At 34.8% G+C, this 21,014-nt stretch overlaps 1 protein-coding gene across 3 annotated transcripts in view; it reads left to right on the forward strand.

Annotated features, from left to right (window-relative positions):
• VPS13B (vacuolar protein sorting 13 homolog B) overlaps nt 1-21,014 on the forward strand; it is an 818,081-nt gene that overhangs the window by 321,638 nt on the left and 475,429 nt on the right. For all 3 annotated transcript variants that reach the window (XM_065895774.1, XM_065895773.1, XM_065895775.1), the window contains exons 19-20: nt 7,845-7,954; nt 14,229-14,376. In XM_065895774.1, coding sequence (XP_065751846.1) covers nt 7,845-7,954; nt 14,229-14,376 — 258 coding nt within the window. The remainder of the gene's footprint in view (nt 1-7,844; nt 7,955-14,228; nt 14,377-21,014) is intronic.

Genomic DNA, 21,014 nt, shown 5'->3' on the forward strand with positions numbered 1-21,014 from the left:
TTTTTTGTTTTGTTTTCATTTTAAAAGGATATTGTCAATGGATATAGAAATCTAGGCTGTCTTTTCTTTTAGCACTTTAAAGGTATCATTCCACTGTCTTCTGGCCACCATTGTTTCTGATGAGAAATTGTCCTTATCATGGTTCCCTTATGTCTATTGTGCCTTTTTTTGCTCTGTATGATTTCAACATTTTTTTCTATCTTTGGTTTTCTGCATTTTGGTCATGATGTGTGTAGATCTGGTTTTCTTTTCCTTTATTTTTCTTGGGTTTGCTGAATCTATCAGTTGATATCATTCATAAGTTTTAGAAAGAAATTTTTAAAGAATCCTTTACCTCTGATACTATATTTTTCAAATTCTAGGATTTCTGTTTGGCTCTTTTTAATAGTTTCTGTCTCTCTGTTGCAATTCCCCTTCAGTTCATGCTTGTCTACCTTTTTCACTACTTTCTTTAGTGTATTTATTAGAGTTCTTTTAAAGTCCCTGTTTGATAATTCTCGTATCTGCCACCTTTGGGACTGGTGCTATTGACTGTTTTCTCTCTCTCTTTTTTTTTTTTTGCGGTACGCGGACCTCTCAGTGTTGTGGCCTCTCCCGCTGCGGAGCACAGGCTCCGGAGGTGTAGGCTCAGCGGCCATGGCTCACGGGCCCAGCCGCTCCGCGGCATATGGGATCTTCCCGGACTGGGGCACGAACCTGTGTCCCCTGCATTGTCAGGTGGACTCTCAACCACTGCACCACCAGGGAAGCCCCTGTTTTCTCTTTTGATAGTATTTCTTTTTGTTTTACTGTGTGTTTCATAATCTTTTTTTTTAAATTGAATGCCAAGCATTGTATGTAAAAAGAATAGAACCTATGGTAAATAATGCTTATGCCCACAGAAGGGCATGCCTCTTATTTTGTCATGTTCTTGGTGTAGTTGAGTTGGGTTTGGTCTTTGCTTTCTATTCTGTGGTTGAGCTTGTTCTGATCCTGCTTTACTTATATTAAGTCACCCCAGACTTCAGATATTTTTGAGAGCAGGATCAGAATTTTTCTTTTAGTATGGTTTGTGACTTTCACTCAGTTCTCCTGACCTACCCTCAGACTTCAGCATGCCGTTTTCATCTGTCCTTATGGAGGGGTCTATCTCTCTTAGTTCCTCTTTTCTTCTCCTAGCACAGATTGCCCTGCTTGGTGCCCACTGAAATGTTCAGAGTGGCTGTGAGATTTCTCTCGATTCTCCTTCTTTGCACTCAGACTTCATCAGGCTCCATGTCCCTGCATCTCAGTGGGATCTTTCTCATCTGTCCAGTCCTGTCCCCTGTTATTCTTATGAACATTTGGTGGAGGCTTGTTGAAAAGAGATGGCAGGTGGGTAGATTTCCCTTGTGTCTACAGTTTGCAGAGATTCTAAACTGTCATGTCTGCCCCTTACTAACTCTAAACATTTGTTAAAAGGTCAGTTGTTTTCTTCTTATCCACTTTCTTTTCCTCCTACTGCTGTGCCAAGAATAAAAGCCACTGTTCATTCCTTCTGCCCTATGAGGGGTCTTTCACTTTTATGATTTTTGTTCATAGAAAATCTGTCTGATGAATGTTGAAAAGCTTTGATAGGTTACATGGCTTGTTCTTATTGTTACAATGGGATAGAGTTCTCTTGTGATTTTCTATATCCTAAGAGAAGGGGAAATAATTATTAATTAAGTAACATGAGCTACCATACACACATACCTAAAAATCTTATGATTCATTTATACTAAATTTGACAATTACCTTGGATAAGGTTGCCAGTAGTTGGCAGCTCATCCCTGCTCAGTCATTTTTTTAGTGTCTGATTACTCTATCTTGCCTTTATTCCCCACCCTTGTTTTTGAAGTATTGATTCTTCCTTTTTTGTTTATTTAACTATGTAGCCAAAAGTTTTGAAATTATTCTTAAAACTAAGAGTAACAATTTCTTAAGAGCACTATGCATCTAAAAAGTTCGTACTTTACTATAGTTGCATAATAGAAAAAGAGTGAGTTTTAGCCACTTAAACTTAGAGGAAGATTAATATGTCTATGTTTTTTGTCTCATTCATTGGTTTAAGATAAATGCAGGGTACTTTTTCCTATTAATAACTTGATATTTTACAGGACAGTCTCATTGGTTGACAAGGTTTCTGTAGCTGATAAGAAGGATGTATGTTTAATTTTAATGCTCTGCATCTTTGGTCTCTAACCCTTACTTCAGTTCCCATTCTTCAGCTTAGGATGTAACTGAAAATGACAGTGGTGCCTTGGTTTAACTAATTGGTAAAGCCTGAATGGAATGTGGATAAGTGAGCCATTTTGGCAGTGAACAGAGGAGTAAAGCACACTTTTCTCATTAGTTGTCTCCCAGGCTAAAATTAAACAGAATAATATATCGCCAAATTTTAGTGATTTATGGAGGATCTGTTCTGAGTCAACTATCACACTAATTGTCTGCACACTTATATGTCAGAACTTGTGTGTTATTTTTAAAGGCTGTGTCTCATAAATTGAATATAATATAAAAATATCCCTTTAAATTTAGGAGAACATTATTCTAAATTATAATTTTAGCTAAGTTGGTAAATTAATAGATTATTCTCTTTTATTACCTGTTTAACATTCATAAAGTTCAAGCCTGGCTGTAAGTCATTTAGTCATTTTTGGTATAATGCAATTATGTGACTTAATTGAGTATTTGTTGGTGAAGTATTTAACTTTTTCATTAAAATAAAATAAGACTTTCAGAATTAATTGTCCATGTGAAAATATTTACCTATTTACATTTGTTTTCCTTTCCCTTTCTCTACCATCCCAATTTTAAAGGTGTGCTAATAACTTACTGAGAAAGTTTTTAAAAATTTACTCAACATGCTTAGTTTTTGGCACATATGAAAAGACTATTAAAATAATTTGCCTCATATGGAGAATTCCGTAATTCCTTAATTTACTTTTGTCTTTTGCAGTTTGTATTCTTTTAAATTTATAACTGCTTTGTTTATATAGGTTTTTTGCATATTTTCATCATAATTTAAAAAATAGTTTCTATGTGGCTTGTACTTGAGATGTATAATATTAGAACAAAACTTATCCTGATAGATTTACTTTTAAAATCAATTTAATTTATTCTTTTTCTTCTTTTATCATCTTTTAATGGTAACACTTGGTGCATACAAAAGAATATATGTAAGTTTTGAAGAAAAATCACATAATGAATACCATTGACTATTTGCTAAGAAGTTGATTGTCAATTTATTTGCTTTTCTATACCTCGGGACATCTTTCTTTTTATTTAGGGTTCTTTTCTGATCTTCTTTTTCTCTTCAGTGTTTTGTTTCTTCTTTGTTTGTTTGTTTGTTTAATATAGGTTTATTTTTAATTATCCAGTTTGGATTCTTTGGGCTTCTTAGGTGTGAGGCTTAATATCTTTTGGCAATTCTGTAAAATTCTCAGCCACTTTTTTCTTTATTTCTTTTTTTTGGGCTGTATCTGGTCTTAGTTGCAGCATGTGGGTTCTTTGTTGTAGTGCACGGGCTTCTCTCTAGTTGTGGCATGTGGGTTTTTCACTCTGTAGCTGTGGTGCGTGGGCTCCACGGTGTGTGGGCTCTGTAGTTGTGGTGTGTGGGCTCTCTTGTTGAGGCATGCGAGCTTAGTAGTTGTCACGCACGGCCTTAGTTGCCCCGTGGCATGTGGGATCTTAGTTCCCTGACCAGGTATCGAACCTGCATCCCCTGCATTGGAGGACGGATACTTTACCACTGGACCACCAGGGAAGTCCCTCAGCCTTATTTTTTAACAATATTACCTCTTCTCATTCCTTAGTAACTCCTTCTGGAATCTAATTAGATAGATGTTTGTTCTTCTTACTCAGTCCTCACATCTCTTAACATCATTTTAACTGTTTTCTCTCATTTTTCTATCTCAGATACATTCTAAATTATCTTACTGTGTTTCTTCTATTTTATTAATTTTCTCTTCAACTATGTCTAATCTGCTATTTAACCTGTCCAATGAGTTTTTTACTTCAAAAACTAAATCTGTCATTTCTGTAATTTCCATTTTTCTTTAAAATGTGTTCTTTGCTGATACTTTCTCATTGTTTGTTCCCCTTCATGATTGCATACTTTTGTATTTTAAACGTTTTCTACATAGCTGTTTTTTTAGAAAATATTTATTTGGTTGCATTGGGTCTTAGTTGCGGCAGGTGGGCTCCTTAGTTGCGGCTTGCCAGCTCCTTAGTTGCGGCTTGCCAGCTCTTTAGTTGTGGAGTGCGAACTCTTAGTTGTGACATGCGTGTGGGATCTAGTTTCTGGACCAGGGATTGAACCCAGGCCCCCTGCCTTGGGAGCGTGGAGTCTTAACCACTGCGCCACCAGCGAAGTCCCCATAGCTGTTTTTCTGTATTCAAATATCTTTAGTGCTTGAAAGTCTAAACTTGTTTGTTCTTTTTTCTGACTCTTGCTCACTTGCCTTCTGCAGTGCTTGCTGATTTTTTTTGTTATGGAACTCATTCACGGATCTTAATTTGTGGCTGTTATGTTTCAGTGAATTGGAGACATCTCTCAAAGAGAAAAATTTATTCTGCATTTTGCTAGTGGCTATAAGGATATTCCTCAGCAAGAAAATCTAAAGCTCATCTACCTCTCTTTTCTGTTGTCCCCATTTTGAGAATCCCAGTTATATTCTCCCTCATGTCACCTGCACCTGTTTTTTAATGTTCCCTTTTCAAAAGTCTTTTTGGTAATTATTTTGGTGTTTACGTCCATGTTTTTAAATAACTTGGCTTCTCTTGCTCTTTTTTTTTTTTTTTTTTTTTTTTTGCGGTATGTGGGCCTCTCTGTTGTGGCCTCTCCGGTTGCGGAGCACAGGCTCTGGACACGCAGGCTCAGCGGCCATGGCTCACAGGCCCAGCCACTCCGCGGCATGTGGGATCTTCCCAGACCGGGGCATGAACCCGTGTCCCCTGCATCAGCAGGCAGACTCTCAACCACTGCGCCACCAGGGAAGCCCTCTTGCTCTTTCTTGATTGTTCATTTTACAGCATTATTCATTGCTATCTTACTGTGGAAAATGATAATTGGCTAACTTTTACCCTCTTCAGTGCCCATCACACATTCCTCTTATGTACCCATACCCCCAGTAATCAAATGTATGATATTGTTGTATTATACATTTGATTAATCAATGAATTCATTTTTTTCAGAATTTACATAGTTCTGTCTGTAGATATTATTCATGGTATGGTCATGTTTATCATATGGTTAGTTATCCTTTTCTTTATAACATTTGTTTTTCCTGTATTTATTAATTGTTTGTTGTTTCTAAGTTTTCCATATACTTGTCACTAATTCACTGTTGTCATCCTGGGTCACTTTTTTCCTGTGTTGGATCCTTTGTCTTCTGGATCCCAAAGTTTTTTTCTTGTGGTAATTCCTTCTTTTGACGAAATACATTCTTTATTGTTAACCACGTATTATTTTGGTGTCTTTAATATTTATGTGATATTAATTATAAAATATTATGGGCTTATGTGACAGCAAGCAGTTCATAGTAATTTAAATCTAAATGTAATTTTATTTCTGTATATGGATTTTAGAAAAGTCTTTTAACTTTTATGATTGAATTATGTATTCTTGAATTTAAATGAATTTTTGAACTCTATTTAAATGTGTTCAACACATTTCTTTAAAATAAAAAGGATTTGATTAATAGTCTTTCATATTTCAGGCCAAATTCTGTTTCTCACCTAGTAACATATTTTGATAGAATGAGTTGTTTAAAACAATAACACTATTCAAATTAGCTCTTGCTATATATACTCATATATGTAGGTGCTATATTTTTGTTAGTTTGTGGAGTTGATAGTCTCTGGCATAGTAGAGCTGTTAGAATTATTTGAAAACTGGATATAATTTTGGGAGTCTTATTTTATTTTCCTTAATATAATATAGCATGTTAAGCCTTTATTCTATATTATTAGTGGTATTTGAGAAATAGGAGAATTTAGGTTCTTATGAGGAATCTGCATTCTATTACAGGAAAAAATATATATTGAATTGTATTTTCCAATTGACTTCAGTTATGATCCCCCCGTTTTGGAGTCATCTTGTATTTAGCTCCTCCCCATCATTCCTTTCTGATATGTGTATTTGAGTGAATCATTGCTCACTAGCACATGCTTTGTTACATGGAAGGAGGGATTGCTTATGTTGTCTCAGCATGTTGCCTAGGAATCTATACCGATTTTGGGTTCCTGGGAGAAGTAGCAATGTAAAGTGGAACAGGAGTACACATGGCAAATTTCATTTGAAAATTCTGTGCAAAGCTTTGAAAAAGGGGGAAATTTCTCTTTTGCTTGCTTTGTCTCCTCCATCCTTTTATCTCAGTCTCTTTGTGGTTCACTTTTCATAGGACTTGGTATTAATACTAATTGTACTAGCTGTTTTAATTATCTGCAATATTATAGAACAAATGGGCTTTTTTCAACTAACCTGAGAATCTGTCTACCATTTATTGTGATTCTTTTTTCAGCTCCTACTACGTGGAAGGTACTTTTTCAGATGCTGGAAATACAGTTGAGAGCAAAGCTGACTAATATCCCTTCCTTCATATTCTGTACATCCTAGTGGAGCTAATACTATTTTTATCAAAAAATATATGTAGAAATGCAAAATCTTATTTACAGATATACATGACCTGCCCCACATAAATTAAGAATGGGATATCCTGCTTTAGTTAAGTTTATGTGAGCTACTTTTTATTAGAGAGGGACAAAAATGTTTTAGTTAGTAGGATGGAATTGCAACTTGTTACACTTCAGTCTTTGTGTTTCATGTCAGAATGTTAGCCTGCATTTCATCTAGGCAGCTCTCTCTCTTTGCTTCTGAACATTTAAAGCTGTAATTTACAGTGATTTATTAAGTGGTTATAATAATGCTTCCTTTAATATCATGAGTTAGTTCTGTAATATAACCAAAGAAGGGAGATAATATTCCCTTCTCATGGCCAATATAGAAATTGCTGTTTGCCTAAAAAATAAAGTTTATTAATATTTTTTAAGGGCAAATGCACATTTAATGAGATATAATTCACATTCCATAAAGTACATTATTTTAAAGTGCATAATTTAGTGGTTTTTAGTATATTTGTAAGGTTGTACAGCAATCACCATTTTCTAATTACAGAACATTTTCATCACTCCCAAAAGAACCATATATCTACTAGCAGTTATTTCCCATTCTTTCCTCCCCCCAGGCCCCAGCATCCACTGATCTACTTTTTTCTTCATGGTTTTGCCTGTTCTGGCTATTTCATGTAAGCGGAATCGTATAATACGTGGTTTTCTGTAACTGGCTTGTTTCACTTAGCATGTTTTCAAGGCTTATCCATGTTATAGCATGTATCAGTACTTCATTCCTTTTCATGGATAAATCGTTTTCCATTGTGTGATTCTGCTACATTTTGCTAATCCATTCAGCAATTCATCATGGACATTCATGTTTTCCCACTCGTCGGCTATTGTGAATAATGCTGCTATGAAAATTTGTGTACAAGTTTTTGCGTGGATATTTGGTTACAGTTCTTTTGGTATATACCTAGGAATAGAATTGTTGGGTCATATTGTAACTGTATATTTTTCTTTCTGAGGAAATGCCAGACTATTTTCCATATTATTTGCATTATTTTATGTTGCCACCAGCAGTATATGAAGGTTTGAATTCCTCCACATCCGTGGCAACACTTACTGTTGTTCATCTTTTTTATTATGGCTCTCCTACTTATTGGTGTAAAGTGACATCAAGCTTATTATTTTTAGGAGGAATGTAACAATTTAAAAATCTTGTTTTTTAGGTGCCGTACTTCTTTGTAATGTACAAGGACTAGCAGTTAATATTGACCCTATCTTATACACCTGGCTTATTTATCAACCTCAGAAGCGAACCAGTAAACATATGCAGCAGGTGAGAAATTTTTATAATTCTCTAAATAATTTTTTTTCTTATTTGTTAGAGTTATATATTTCTTCTGTTGATTTTATTTATGGAGGTACCAGAATTCTACCCCTTTCAAGCAATTCTACTCTTTAATTTCTGTACAAGAAATTACAGTTCAAAGTAGAGTTGCATTGATTGTTAAAGGGACTTGGTCTACAATTGCTTGTAAAGCAGATACTTTAGAGAGACTAGGTTAGGTAGTCCTATTTTAATGGCTTATTTTCCCTCATAGTCCCTACATGTTTGTTCTCAGAGTGTCCAATACATAATAATTGCGTAGAAAATGTTAGCTTTCATTTTCATTATCTCTACATTTCTTCTTCATCTGTAGGTTTATTCAACAAACATGCATTGAGTGTGCCTAACTCTGGTATTGGGATGGTTGGTGCAAAAGACTTGGCATATGTGTGTGTTTAAAGGGGTCTAAATTACAAAGCAAAAGGAGCTAATTATAGTCCCCTGAATACTTACGTGTAATTCTCTATGTGTAATTCTGACAGATGGGTTTTATTATTCGCATTTTAAAGATGAAGAAACTGATGCTTATTGAGATTAACTTACCTATTTTCACACATCTAGTATATCTCAGAACTAAGAATTTTTTTTTTTTTACATTATTTTATTTTATTTTTTTTTTGCTGTACACGGGCTTCTCAATGTGTGGCCTCTCCCGCCGCAGAGCACAGGCTCCGGACGCGCAGGTTCAGCGGCCATGGCTCACGGGCCTAGCCGCTCTGCGGCATGTGGGATCCTCCCAGACTGGGGCACGCACCCGCATCCCCTGCATCGGCAGGCAGACCCTCAACCACTGCGCCACCAGGGAAGCCCTTTTTTATATCTCTATTGGCGTATAATTACTTTACAATGGTGTGTTAGTTTCTGCTTTATAACAAAGTGAATCAATTATACATATACATATGTTCCCATATCTCTTCCCTCTAGAACTAAGAATTTTTGAGGCCAAATTTATGTGATATTGAATTGCATTCTCCCATTGACTTAATTGTAATTTTGTAACATTCTACTTGGAATAGCTTTGTATTTTTTTTCTGAGGTAACTTAAAGCTAATTTATAGGAGAAAAGTGTATAATTTTATATTTACATAAGAATATAAAAATTAACTAAAAAAGTGCAACCCGTGTCTCAAGGAGCATCTTTTTAAAAGTTTTTCTTCATTTTGTCCTAAATTCATTTGAAACTTCTGCCATCCCTTCTCCATTTCATGCTTCCTTTTATCAAATACATACAGAATACAGTGCAGTATTCTAGGTACTGGGGCTATAGAAACAGAAATCGTGGTTGAGAATATCCCTTCCTCTAGAGGTATTTAGTGTATTTGAGAATGTGAAGGAATGTAGTAGTAATGCCATTCTTGGTACCTCCCTTGGTATCCATAGGGGATTGGTTCCAGCCCTCCCTCCCCTGTGGATACCAAAATCCACGATGCTTAGGTCCCTTGGTGTAGTACAGTTGGCCCTCTGTATCCTCGGGTTCCAGATCAACAGAGGGCTGACTGTAATTGCTATGTTAGATGTATTTACAGGAGTATATGAAAACATAAAAGGAAACATTCTCATGATCAGGTGAGGATGGGTGTTAGAAGGAGGAATTGACAATTGAGGTGAGCGTCATAAAAGTAAGCCAGACAAGGAAGGTTGTTCTAGACTAAACTGTGAGCAGAGGCAAAGACGATGGAGTAACTTGGTAAGAAAGGGACCTTCAGTGTTTCCAGGCTAGAGCCAAGTGTTCTTATAGAGACTGGTAGAAATTGAAAACCAATTCATAAAAGATTTTATTTGTAATGGTAAGTGTTTGAGACTTTATCCCAAAGGGTACAGAGGAAGTAAGGGAAACTAATATAAATAGACTTGGATTTTAGAAAGTTTAACAAAATATGGAGTATGAGTAATGGAGAAGTTAAGACGAATGGCAGGGACAAGTTGAGAAAAATTTAGTTGTAAATTTTTTTCTTACTGAGATATAATTGACATATAACATATTAATTTCAGGTAGCAACATAACAATCCAATATTTGTATATATTGCAGAATCACCACTATAAGTCTAGTTAACATCCATCACCACACATAGTTAAATAATTTTTTCCCTTGTGACAAGAAAATATTTACTCTCCTAGTAACTTGCAGATATACAATACATATTATTAACAATAGTCATCATATCGTATACTACGTTTTATGACTGGAAGTTAGTACTTTGCCTTTACCCATTACACACACCCCTCCCCCAATCCCCCTGTCTCTGGCAAACACCCTCTCTTCTCTGTATGAAGAATTTGATGTTTTGGGTTTTTTGGGTTTTGTTTTGTTTAGATTCCACATATAAATGTGGTATTTGTCTTTCTTTGTCTGACTTAGCAGAATGGCCTCAAGGTCCATCCATGTTGTCACAAATAGCAAGATTTTCTTATTTTTTAGGGCTGAATAATGTTTCATTGTATTATAAATTTTTCATTGGTTATTTTATAAGTGATGCAGTTATCTCCAGTACACCATAGATATCCCTGAATGTCAGGTAGCGTTCTAGCAGCTTAAGTAAATTATACATTTGTTTGATTGATACAAGTACCTTCAAAGATTTTGATTTTTTATTTTACTTTTATTATATTGTTTCATAAGTATTTTTAAGTTAAATATAAATATATATATTTCTCTAAGTTCAAAACTAGTAGTTTCATTTAAAAGCTAAACAAATAAATACCCATAATCCTAATCATTCAGTTACAAATAATATTGGGATAAATATCTTCATATTTGCATTTTTCTTTAATTATTAACTTAGAATATATTTTTAGAAGTATAACTAGTAACTTTAGGCATGTGGTTTAGCATATTTTAAGGCCTTTGTAATATTGCCAGTTTGCTTCCAGAATTGGTGTACAGTTTATATTTTCGTCAGCACTTTATAATATTACTATTTTGCTACAGTTCAGCATATCTCAAAAATATGCTTTAAAAATGCCTTTAATCTACTATTTCAGTTCTACATTTTCTCCAACATGGAAAATTGAGAGTATAGTTGAACCCTATGACCTTATTGCCCAGTTTCAACACCTATCAACCCATAACTAATCATCTTCACTTTTAAAATCTGTTGTGTGAAAAAAGGCTAGTATTCAGTAGTGGTGAAGATGTAGAAAATGGATGGACTCGTATATTACTGTTGTGAGTGAAAATTAATAAATTTGTCAGTGTCTAATAAAATTACACATGACCGTAGCCTATGACCCCAAAATTCCACTTTTTGATAGAGCTGTGTTCTTACAGTGACATTCATATGAGCCTAAGGAGTCATGTATAAGCCTGTCCTTGCGGAATTCTTTGCAATGGTGTAAAATTGGAGACAACCTAAATGACTGTCTCTAACGAAGCAAATAAATAAAGCATGGCACATTAACATGATGTATTATTTTTTTGTTAAAAATTATTCAATAGGGCTTCCCTGGTGGCGCAGTGGTTAAGAGTCCGCCTGTCGATGCAGGGGACACGGGTTCGTGCCCCGGTCCGGGAAGATCCCACATGCCGCGGAGCAGCTGGGCCAGTGAGCCATGGCCACTGAGCTTGCGCGTCCAGTGCCTGTGCTCCGCAACGGGAGAGGCCACAGCAGTGAGAGGCCCGCGCAACGCAAAAAAAAAAAAAAAAAAATTATTCAATAGGTTTTAGTATGGAAGTCTCAAAATTGATTCAAAAATCAATTTCCCAAGGACATACGTAATATGAGAGTACTTATATTTTTCCCAAACCACCCTGCATATATTACATATTATATATTATCTATTATATATCACATATTATATATAGTATACATTATATATAAACTGTATATGGCATATGTGTAAGTAAATATGGGTGTAAAATATTAAAGGATTGTATCAATATCATAATAGTGATTGACTCTGGGAGGAATGGGCAGTTAGCAATCAGAGGGGATTTTAGCTTTATCTGTAATATTTTACTTTTCTCCTTAAAAAAAGCAAATATGATAAATTGTTAATTGCCAGTAATTATTGGTTATAATGAAAATATGGATGTTCTTTTATTCTTCATAATTTCCTATATTTTTACATTTATTAAATTAATAAAGGAAAATTTTATAGGAAGAGGGACAAAAGGCTTTTTAGGTATTTGGGGACCACAGGATACTGATGGGGCAACAATAGGACAGATATGGGACTAGGGTACAATGGAAATTTGGGGGAATATCCCGTACCAGAAGGCAGAAGAATGTAAGTAGAGCAACAGGCGGTTGCTAAAAATAAATGCTCCTTCTTTTGATATTTTTGACTGGGGTCTTCATATTTCCAAAAAAGCACCAGGGAAGCCCTAGAAAGGGTTTTTATTTGGCCTTTTACTGTATTTTTACTGATGTGAAAATGCACCCAGAGTCTCAACCACCAAAAGAAAGATTTTTTTGTTTGTTTGTTGTTGGGTATTTCCAATATCATAGCTTCCATCAATCTCATCTTTCACCTATTGTGCATGAATTAAATATCACACTATACAGCACGGAATTTTTCTGTAATTACATATTATATATTAATTTTGGTTCTAAACTTGGTCCTAACTTCTTTGAGTGCTTCATCAATTCCAGGTTTATAAATGATGTCCAGGAAATTCAAGGGATTATGGAATCACTAAGTGTTAGAGCACAAAGGGATTTTCTAGTAGACATCTCCATCCCCTTGTTTTATAGATGAGCAAGTTTAAATTAGACTCAGCATTTCTTATCTAGCTCTTAAATATTATTTCCTATTTAGATTTGTAAAAATATTATCAGTTTGACTAAATACTTAACATGAAAGCAGATATTCTTCATTGTGGTGTTTCCCACAATATATTTAATCTTTCATTTTCTCATCATCAGTTTTCTTGTCCTTTTACTCACCCTAGGGAACAACTTGTAAAATAATTTGGCTTTTTTTCCATTATATTATATGGTTATATAATGTACCTATGTTCTCATTGAAATATTTATTTATAATTTAGATAATATTAAATAGTTACCATAAGTTGGGTGAAACTTAAAGTTGGATCTATAACTTTATTGTTATAGATAAATTGTTGTAGTGTTGAGGGTAACATTAGACCATACTCCAGCCTAACCAACCCCCTTCAGATTCACCATCTGATGCAGCTGTATCACAGTTATCATCTGTTGTTTCCCAAGCTGCAATTTCCTCCTCAACTTGTGGCTAAAACCCAACATTTGATGATTGTTTTCCACTCAGTTCAACATTGATCTTTGATCCTGAAGAAAACTTAAAAATAACCTTTTTTTTTTTGGCCAAAAATCTGACAAGATTGTATTGGGCGTCATCAGCAGTAACATCAGACTTTATTTCAGTGAATAAAGATGAAACAGCTGCTTTATTGTCCAGCTCAGCACTCATGTATTCAATATAGGATCGTAATGTTTTCCAGCTTTCTCTAACTATAGATACTTTTCTGTGCTTTCTAAATATGCTGTGGATATCACTTTGTCAGATGCAATATAGAGATTTTCAGCAATTCTCAAAAAAATTGGATTGTCCATATTAACATGTACCTAATCAGTTTATAGAAATACTTCCCTAAAATATCATTTTATAAGGATAACTTTTCATTTACTAGTGATCATAATTTTCAAAGTTAATTTTAGTTTTGATTTGCCTCTAACATGTTACCTTTATACTTCTTACTAAAATTTATGTTAAATTTTAATTAATTCCAAGCTCTCTTGGTTTTTGCACAGAATTCTAATTTAAAATTGAAATTGTTAAATGTTCCTGTGTGAGTGTGTGTGAGAGACAGTGACCAAGAGGGAGGGCAAGAGAGATTGACTGATTCATTGATTTAAAATAATAAAGCCCCATGTATAGCATGGGGTATGTAGTCAATTATAATATCTTTGTGTGCTGACAGATGATAACTAGACATATCATGGTGATCATTTTGTAATGTACAGAAATATCAAATCACTGTGTCATGCACTTGGAACTCACATAAAGATGTACCTCAATTATACCTCAATTGAAAACAAAATATGTAGACACTGGGGGAAAATTTATCAAAATGCTAATGATGGTTATCTCTGGGGGGGTAGGGATTATGGGTGATTATTAATTAAAAATGAATAAAGCCTCAACCACAACATGTGACGGACTTTCTTCAATGATGCTGTGTTTAACCTTCTCTGCTTAAGAAATAGTAAATAATTCAGTTTTTCATTTGACTCTCTCCAGCAGCCTGTGATAGCTGTTCCTCTTGTTATGCCAATTAGCAGAAGGAAGGAGGATGAGGTGTCTGTTGGAAGTGCACCCTTGGCAAAGCAACAGTCATATCAGGCCTCTGAATATGCCAGCAGCCCTATAAAAACAAAAACAATAACAGGTATGTGTCAAGAATTCTAAAGGGTCTGTGATTTCACCCTGCCTCTAAGCTAAGAAGTTATCCAGGCCATAATTTCATGAATGCTGCCCAGAGACACAAGAATCCTGGAATGGAGACAAAGGACTTTATTATCTATAGCATTAGCAGTTACCGAAGTATTAGCATTTTTTTGTGTCCCTGCCCTAAGCCTAATTCCTACAAGATGGCACGAAGAGGGCCAAGTGATACCTGTATACAGTGGATTATATTACAGGAGAGGAACCTGAACTTTATAATGGGTAGAAATTATGCCTGCCATTTTCTCTAGTGGGAGGCCCTATGTGTACCTTACAAGACTGTAAGCAAACCTGCTCTTTGTTCAGAAGGAAGACAATATCTTTGTCTTCTGAGGCTGTACACTGTACAGATATCCTTGAAAATAACATTGGAAACAAAGGCATTGACTGCCTCTACTTGTAAGACAGGCAAAACCACAAGAGACCCATGGAAAATCATCTCCCAATAATATCATTATGTTCCTTCTTAAAGTGAATTCTTGCAATCCACCCTACATCTCAGTCTTCTTTCCTTCCCCCTTCTATTTGTTAGCTAGATCACCTATGCAAATATAAAACATATTCTTACATAAAATAATTTCTTTTATTTCCTTTTGTGTAATTAAAAACCCACTTTTTTATTGCTTTATTTATTAAAAAATTTTTTTAACATCTTTATTGGAGTATAATTGCTTTACAATGGTGTGTTAGTTTCTGCTTTATAACAAAGTGAATCAGTTATACATATGCATATGTCCCCATATCTCTTCCCTCTTTTGTCTCCCTCCCTCCCGCCCTCCCTATCCCACCCCTCTAGGTGGTCACAAAGCACCTAGCTGATCTCCCTGTGCTATGCGGCCGCTTCCCACTAGCTATCTATTTTACGTTTGGTAGTGTATATATGTCCATGCCACTCTCTCACTTTGTCACAGCTTACCCATCTCCCTCCCCATATCCTTAAGTCCATTCTCTAGTAGGTCTGTGTTTTTATTCCTGTCTTGCCCTTAGGTTCTTCATGACCACTTTTTTTCTTAGATTCCATATATATGTGTTAGCGTATGGTATTTGTTTTTCTCTTTCTGACTTACTTCACTCCGTATGACAGACTCTAGATCCATCCACCTCACTACAAATAACAATTTCGTTTCCTTTTATGACTGAGTAATATTCCATTGTATATATGTGCCACATCTTCTTTATCCATTTATCTGTTGATGGACTAAGATCAGGAACAAGACAAGGTTGCCCACTCTCACCACTGTTATTCAACATAGTTTTGGAAGTTTTAGCCACAGCAGTCAGAGAAGAAAAAGAAATAAAAGGAATCCAAATCGGAAAAGAAGTTATGATTTCATTTTAAGTAGTGTTTTAAATTTCTAATGTTTTCCCTTCGATATTCAGATTTATTCCATATAACTCATATATCCCCAACCATATTAAAAGAGGTTTTATATTTTCAGTAACTCGAAAACACTTACTGAATATCTATAATGGGCAAGACTCTGTTGTAAGTAATTTTGAGGGTAGGAATATTAATAAGACATGATCCCTGCCCTTAAGGAATCTAAAATATGATCATATACACAAGGAAGTTCAAGCTAACATTTGTGGTTTAGAAGAAAAGTTAGTTTCCTTACCGTATTTAAAAACAACAGCAGTAAAAATGCTAACATACATTTTTGTGCAGTTTTATACATAACTATTATTCTGTGTTCTATTACTTTTCTTAAAATAGGATGTTATGTTTATTTTGTGGAATCATTAGACTTCCACCTGTCAGTATCCACAAGCCTGTTGATATGTTGAGATTTTCTTTACCAATTGATAAAAATGCTTTTGCTTATTTTTTGTATTATAGGAGGATGATCTGTAAGTTGTATTGATTTTTTAATATAAAATTAGATATTTCCTTTCGATACCATGCTAGGTTTCAGACTTTAGATCTCTTGAACTGGTAGGTTACATAATGGTTTATAAATATCACCTCTTAATAAGATAAAATAAATGTCCACTAAGTATCAATTGATAAAAATAAGTTTAATTTTATATGCATATTAACCACATATTCTGACCTCCTGCTTTACTATTTAGTCCAGTTTTTTAAATCACACTTGATAATTGATGTAAAGTAATTGTTAAGGACAACTAAAGATGACAGAAAATACTTATGATTTAAATGAAATTACATGACAGAACTATGTAGAAAATATCATAGATTTTAGAATGCATTTGCTATGCATGGAGAAGTTTCATAGATAAATTCACATCTCGTATCGGTTACCTATCAATTCATGAATGATATCGGTTAATATCTGAGATTTATTTTGCTTTCATATACTTTCCCACTTAATTATAAGAAATTAGTATTTTATTTTGAATAAATTAAGAAAAACCCCAAACATAATTTCTCATCAGTAATTATTACTTTATAATCTAAAAACATAAACACATTATTCTTTTTAAAAAATTTTATTTATTTAGTCTTTAAATTTTATTGGAGTATAGTTGATTTAAAATGTTATATTATTTTCAGATGTACAGCATAGTGATTCAGTTATACATATACATATATTCATTCTTTTCCCATATAGGTTATTACAGAATGTTGAGTACAGTTCCCTGTCCTATACAGTAGGTCCTTGTTGGTTATCTATTTTATATATAGTAGTGTGTGTGTGTGTGTGTGTGTGTGTGTGTGTGTGTGTGTGTTAATCCCAAGCTCCTAATTTATCCCTCCCCCCCACATTTCCCCTTTGGTAATCATAAGTTTGTTTTTGAAATCTGTGGGTCTGTTTCTGTTTTGTAAATAAGTTCATTTATATCATTTTTCAAAATTAGATTCCACATATGAGTGATATCATATGATATTTTCTTTGTCTGACTTACTTCACTCAGTATGATAATCTCCAGGTCCATCCATGTTGCTGCAAATGGCATTATTTTGTTCTTTTCTATGGCTAATATTCCATTTTAAATATATACCACATCTTTATCCATTCCTCTATTGATGGACATTTAGGTTGTTTTCATGTCTTGTCTATTGTAAATAGTGCTGCAATGAACATTGGGGTGCATGTATCTTTCCGAATTATGGTTTTCTCTGGATACATGCCAAGGAGTGGGATTGCTGGATCATATGGTATCACCTCACACTGGTCAGAATGGCCACCATGAAAAAGTCTACAAACAATAAATGCTGGAGAGGGTGTGGAGATAGGTGAACCCTGCTACACTGTTGGTGGGAATGTAAATTGGTACAGCCACTATGTAGAACAGTATGGAGGTTCCTTAAAAAACCAAAAATAGAAGTAACATAGGATCCAGCAAATAACACATTATTCTTTATTTCAAATTACAAATGTGAACTGTGGTTCTTTGCATTTGAGTTGTGGATATTTGCTTTTTCTGTCTTTAGTGTTTCCCCATCTCTAGAACCCTTAGGTTATATATCCTGTAGGTATTTTCCTTATAGGTGAGGATGTCTATGTATCACCAGATATTTACTCAAGCAAGCATAACAATGAACAGTTATCAAATTGATGCCTGTGCTTGCTTGTTTTTGGACTGTGGGCATTTGTAGAAAGTAAAAATCCCTGGGTATAACATTTCTACTTTCTGACCAATGTATCTTTGCCCCTTGGATGCCACCATTTTCACTTCTTTGGAAAGCTTGTTGGTATTGTTCTCTCTTTTGAGAATGCTCTGTACTAATCATTTTCTTTATTTAGAATTATGTTTCAAAATTTTCTGTTTTATATTTAATTAGAGTATACAGCTCCTGTTTTGGTTTTACGTTAAAAATGCTTTATGAGTCCTTTGAATTTGTATCTACTTCTAAATGTGGTTATCACTATTTTAATTATTACTTACACTGTATCATAAGCTATAATGAATTTGGTAAGGTATTCATAGCCTTTTACAAACCTTTTTTCTTGTTGTTTTTGTTTTACTATCTTAACCTTTTTAAGTGTATAGTTCAGTTGTGTTAAGTATACAGATGGTCCCCAACTCATCATGGTTTGACTTACAGATTTTCGACTTTATGATGTTGTGAAAGCAATATGCATTCAGTAGAAGCCATACTTCAAATGTGAATTTTGATCTTTTCCCAGGCTAGCGATATGAGGTGGGATTCTCTGGTGATGCTGGGCAGGGGCAGTGAGCCACAGCTTTCAGTCAGCCATGCAACCATGAGGGTAAACAACCAAAACACTCACAACCATTCGACCATTTTGTTTTTTACTCTCAGTACAGTATTCAGTATGTTACATGAGTTATTCAATTATATAGTATAAAATAGGCTTTGTGTTTGATAATTTTGCCCACCTGTAGGCTAATGTAAGTGTTCTGAGCACATTTAAGGTAGGTTAGGCTAAGCTCTGAAGTTCAGTAGGTTAGGTGTATTAAATGCATTTTCAACTTAAGATATTTTCACTTTATGATGGGTTTATCAGGACATAACCCATTGTAAGTTGAGGAGGATGTGTATTCACATTGTTGTGAAATGCACGTTTTAATTTTTTAACTGAATTTTACAAGTGGAGAAATGTGTTAATTTATGCTTGAATTCTTATTAAAATAATTTTTAATTTTTACATTCTCAACCTAAGGTCCAAAGTTGGTCTTAAGTTCATCCCCAAGTTATATAGTAGTATTGGCACATGAAGACTGAGGCTTGGTGATATTGCACTGGGCTTGATTTTGCTTTTTAATTATTCATCAAGAAGCAGACATTCTCTTCCAATCTCAATTAACCAATCTTAAGTAGCTGGCTGCAGGGGGAACATGTGCTTGATGGCTGGAAATGTGTTGACAGCAGAACAGCACTGTTTCAGTGATATAGGCACGTAGGGCAGGCCAAGCCAGAATAAAAGCGTGTTTCACATGAAGATAATGTATTATCACAAAATTCTAAATGATCTTCTAGAGAATCTGTATATCCTTCAAAACAAGGAAACCACTAAAAACTATGACATCTGTTTACCCTATGTTTTGGAAATGTTATGAACATTAAATTGGAACTCTTGATGAAAATGTCTGTAATGGAGATGAAAACTTTAAAAAGCAGGATCCTTCATAAATGATAGCTCTTTAAAAAATACTAGCCATTTTTATCTTACATGTTTATATATTACCTCTTAAGTCTAAAGCACTGTAAGTACATAGTTAAAATAATAGAAGACCTTTTAATTTGACTCCTTAAATAATACCAAGATAATAGTAAATGAAGACCGGATAATTGATGTAAATTTTAGTAGATAATGCCACAAATTAAACGTATAAAACTTTAGCTTCTGACTGTGATGGAGGAACAGGAACTAGATTTATATTCTTGTTGTAAATAACTAATAAACTGGTCAAAATATATGGGAGAACAAAAAAAGTTTCTAGACATCGGACAGTAGGCAGTGCAATACTGTGATCCCTCGTTAAAGGGAAGCAAATGAGTTGAGCCCTAGGATTATCCTGGCTTTTTGGCTGAAGGCACATTCCAGACCACAGAGCAGGGTGGGATGTATCAAGCTGAACTCAGCTGTCTTGCTGAATTGAGGTTTAGGGAAGCAAAGGGATTGAAGTATAAGGAAGCAGAGATGACTGGAAATTATGGGACAGAGTTTCAGAGAGAGAAAGCTATGCAGCAAAAGAGCTTCAGAGATCAGTGATAGATTTCTCCTTGAGTATTTGCTGAATAGTAAGCTGTGCCTGAATAGGATGAGACTCCACAAAGTTGGGCAAAGGATGACCAAGGACCTATGGTCTGACTGATTCCCAGAGCTCACACATGGCTAAAAGGCATTCAGGTTCCCACTGTGCTTAGTTCACAATTCCAACTGACCATTCGGGACACTCAGTGAAGACCCCAAAAAGATGACACCTCAGTATTGGAGCTAAACTTTCCATAGAGTAAAGCCTACCTAGACTCACCTTAAACACACTTTAAAAAAGCCTCTGAAGAAACCAAAACAGTGAGTGAGTTTACTGCTGGCTGAATGAAGCTCAGTGCTATTAAGAGGAATACAACAAGATCCAGATACATAACAACTTAGAAGTCACAGTGTCAAGCATCCAACCCAAAACTATTAGAGATGCAAAGAAGCAGGCAACTTTGACAAGGAGGAAAACTAGCAATAGGAATAAACTGAGAAATGACAGATGATAGCATTAGCAGGTATATTAAATACTTGTACTTTAAAACAGGTACTATAACTTCAGATGTTTGAGGAAAGATGAATACAATTTGGAGAGAAATAGAAGATATAAAAAGGAACCGTGCCCAACTCTAGAGATGAAAAATATAATATCTGATATCAGAAACTCACTGGGTGGAATTTGCAGTAAAGTAGACATTGCAGAAGAAGAAATAATAAACTTGAAGACATAGCAATAGAAACTTGCCAAATTGGAGCACAAAAAGAATAAAGGGGAAAAATGTACAGAGCTTTAGTGAACTGTCAGATGATAATTAAGTTAGTCACAGTAGATCTCACTAAAAGTTCATTTTTGACTAGATACTTGAAGCAGGTGAGGGAGTGAGGCATGTAGATACCTGTAGAAAACTCATGTGGGATTATATGTATCTCTAGGAAATTGGACATACATATA

This window comes from Phocoena phocoena, chromosome 17 (genome assembly GCF_963924675.1).
Source record: "Phocoena phocoena chromosome 17, mPhoPho1.1, whole genome shotgun sequence".
Taxonomy (NCBI): Eukaryota; Metazoa; Chordata; class Mammalia; order Artiodactyla; family Phocoenidae; genus Phocoena; species Phocoena phocoena.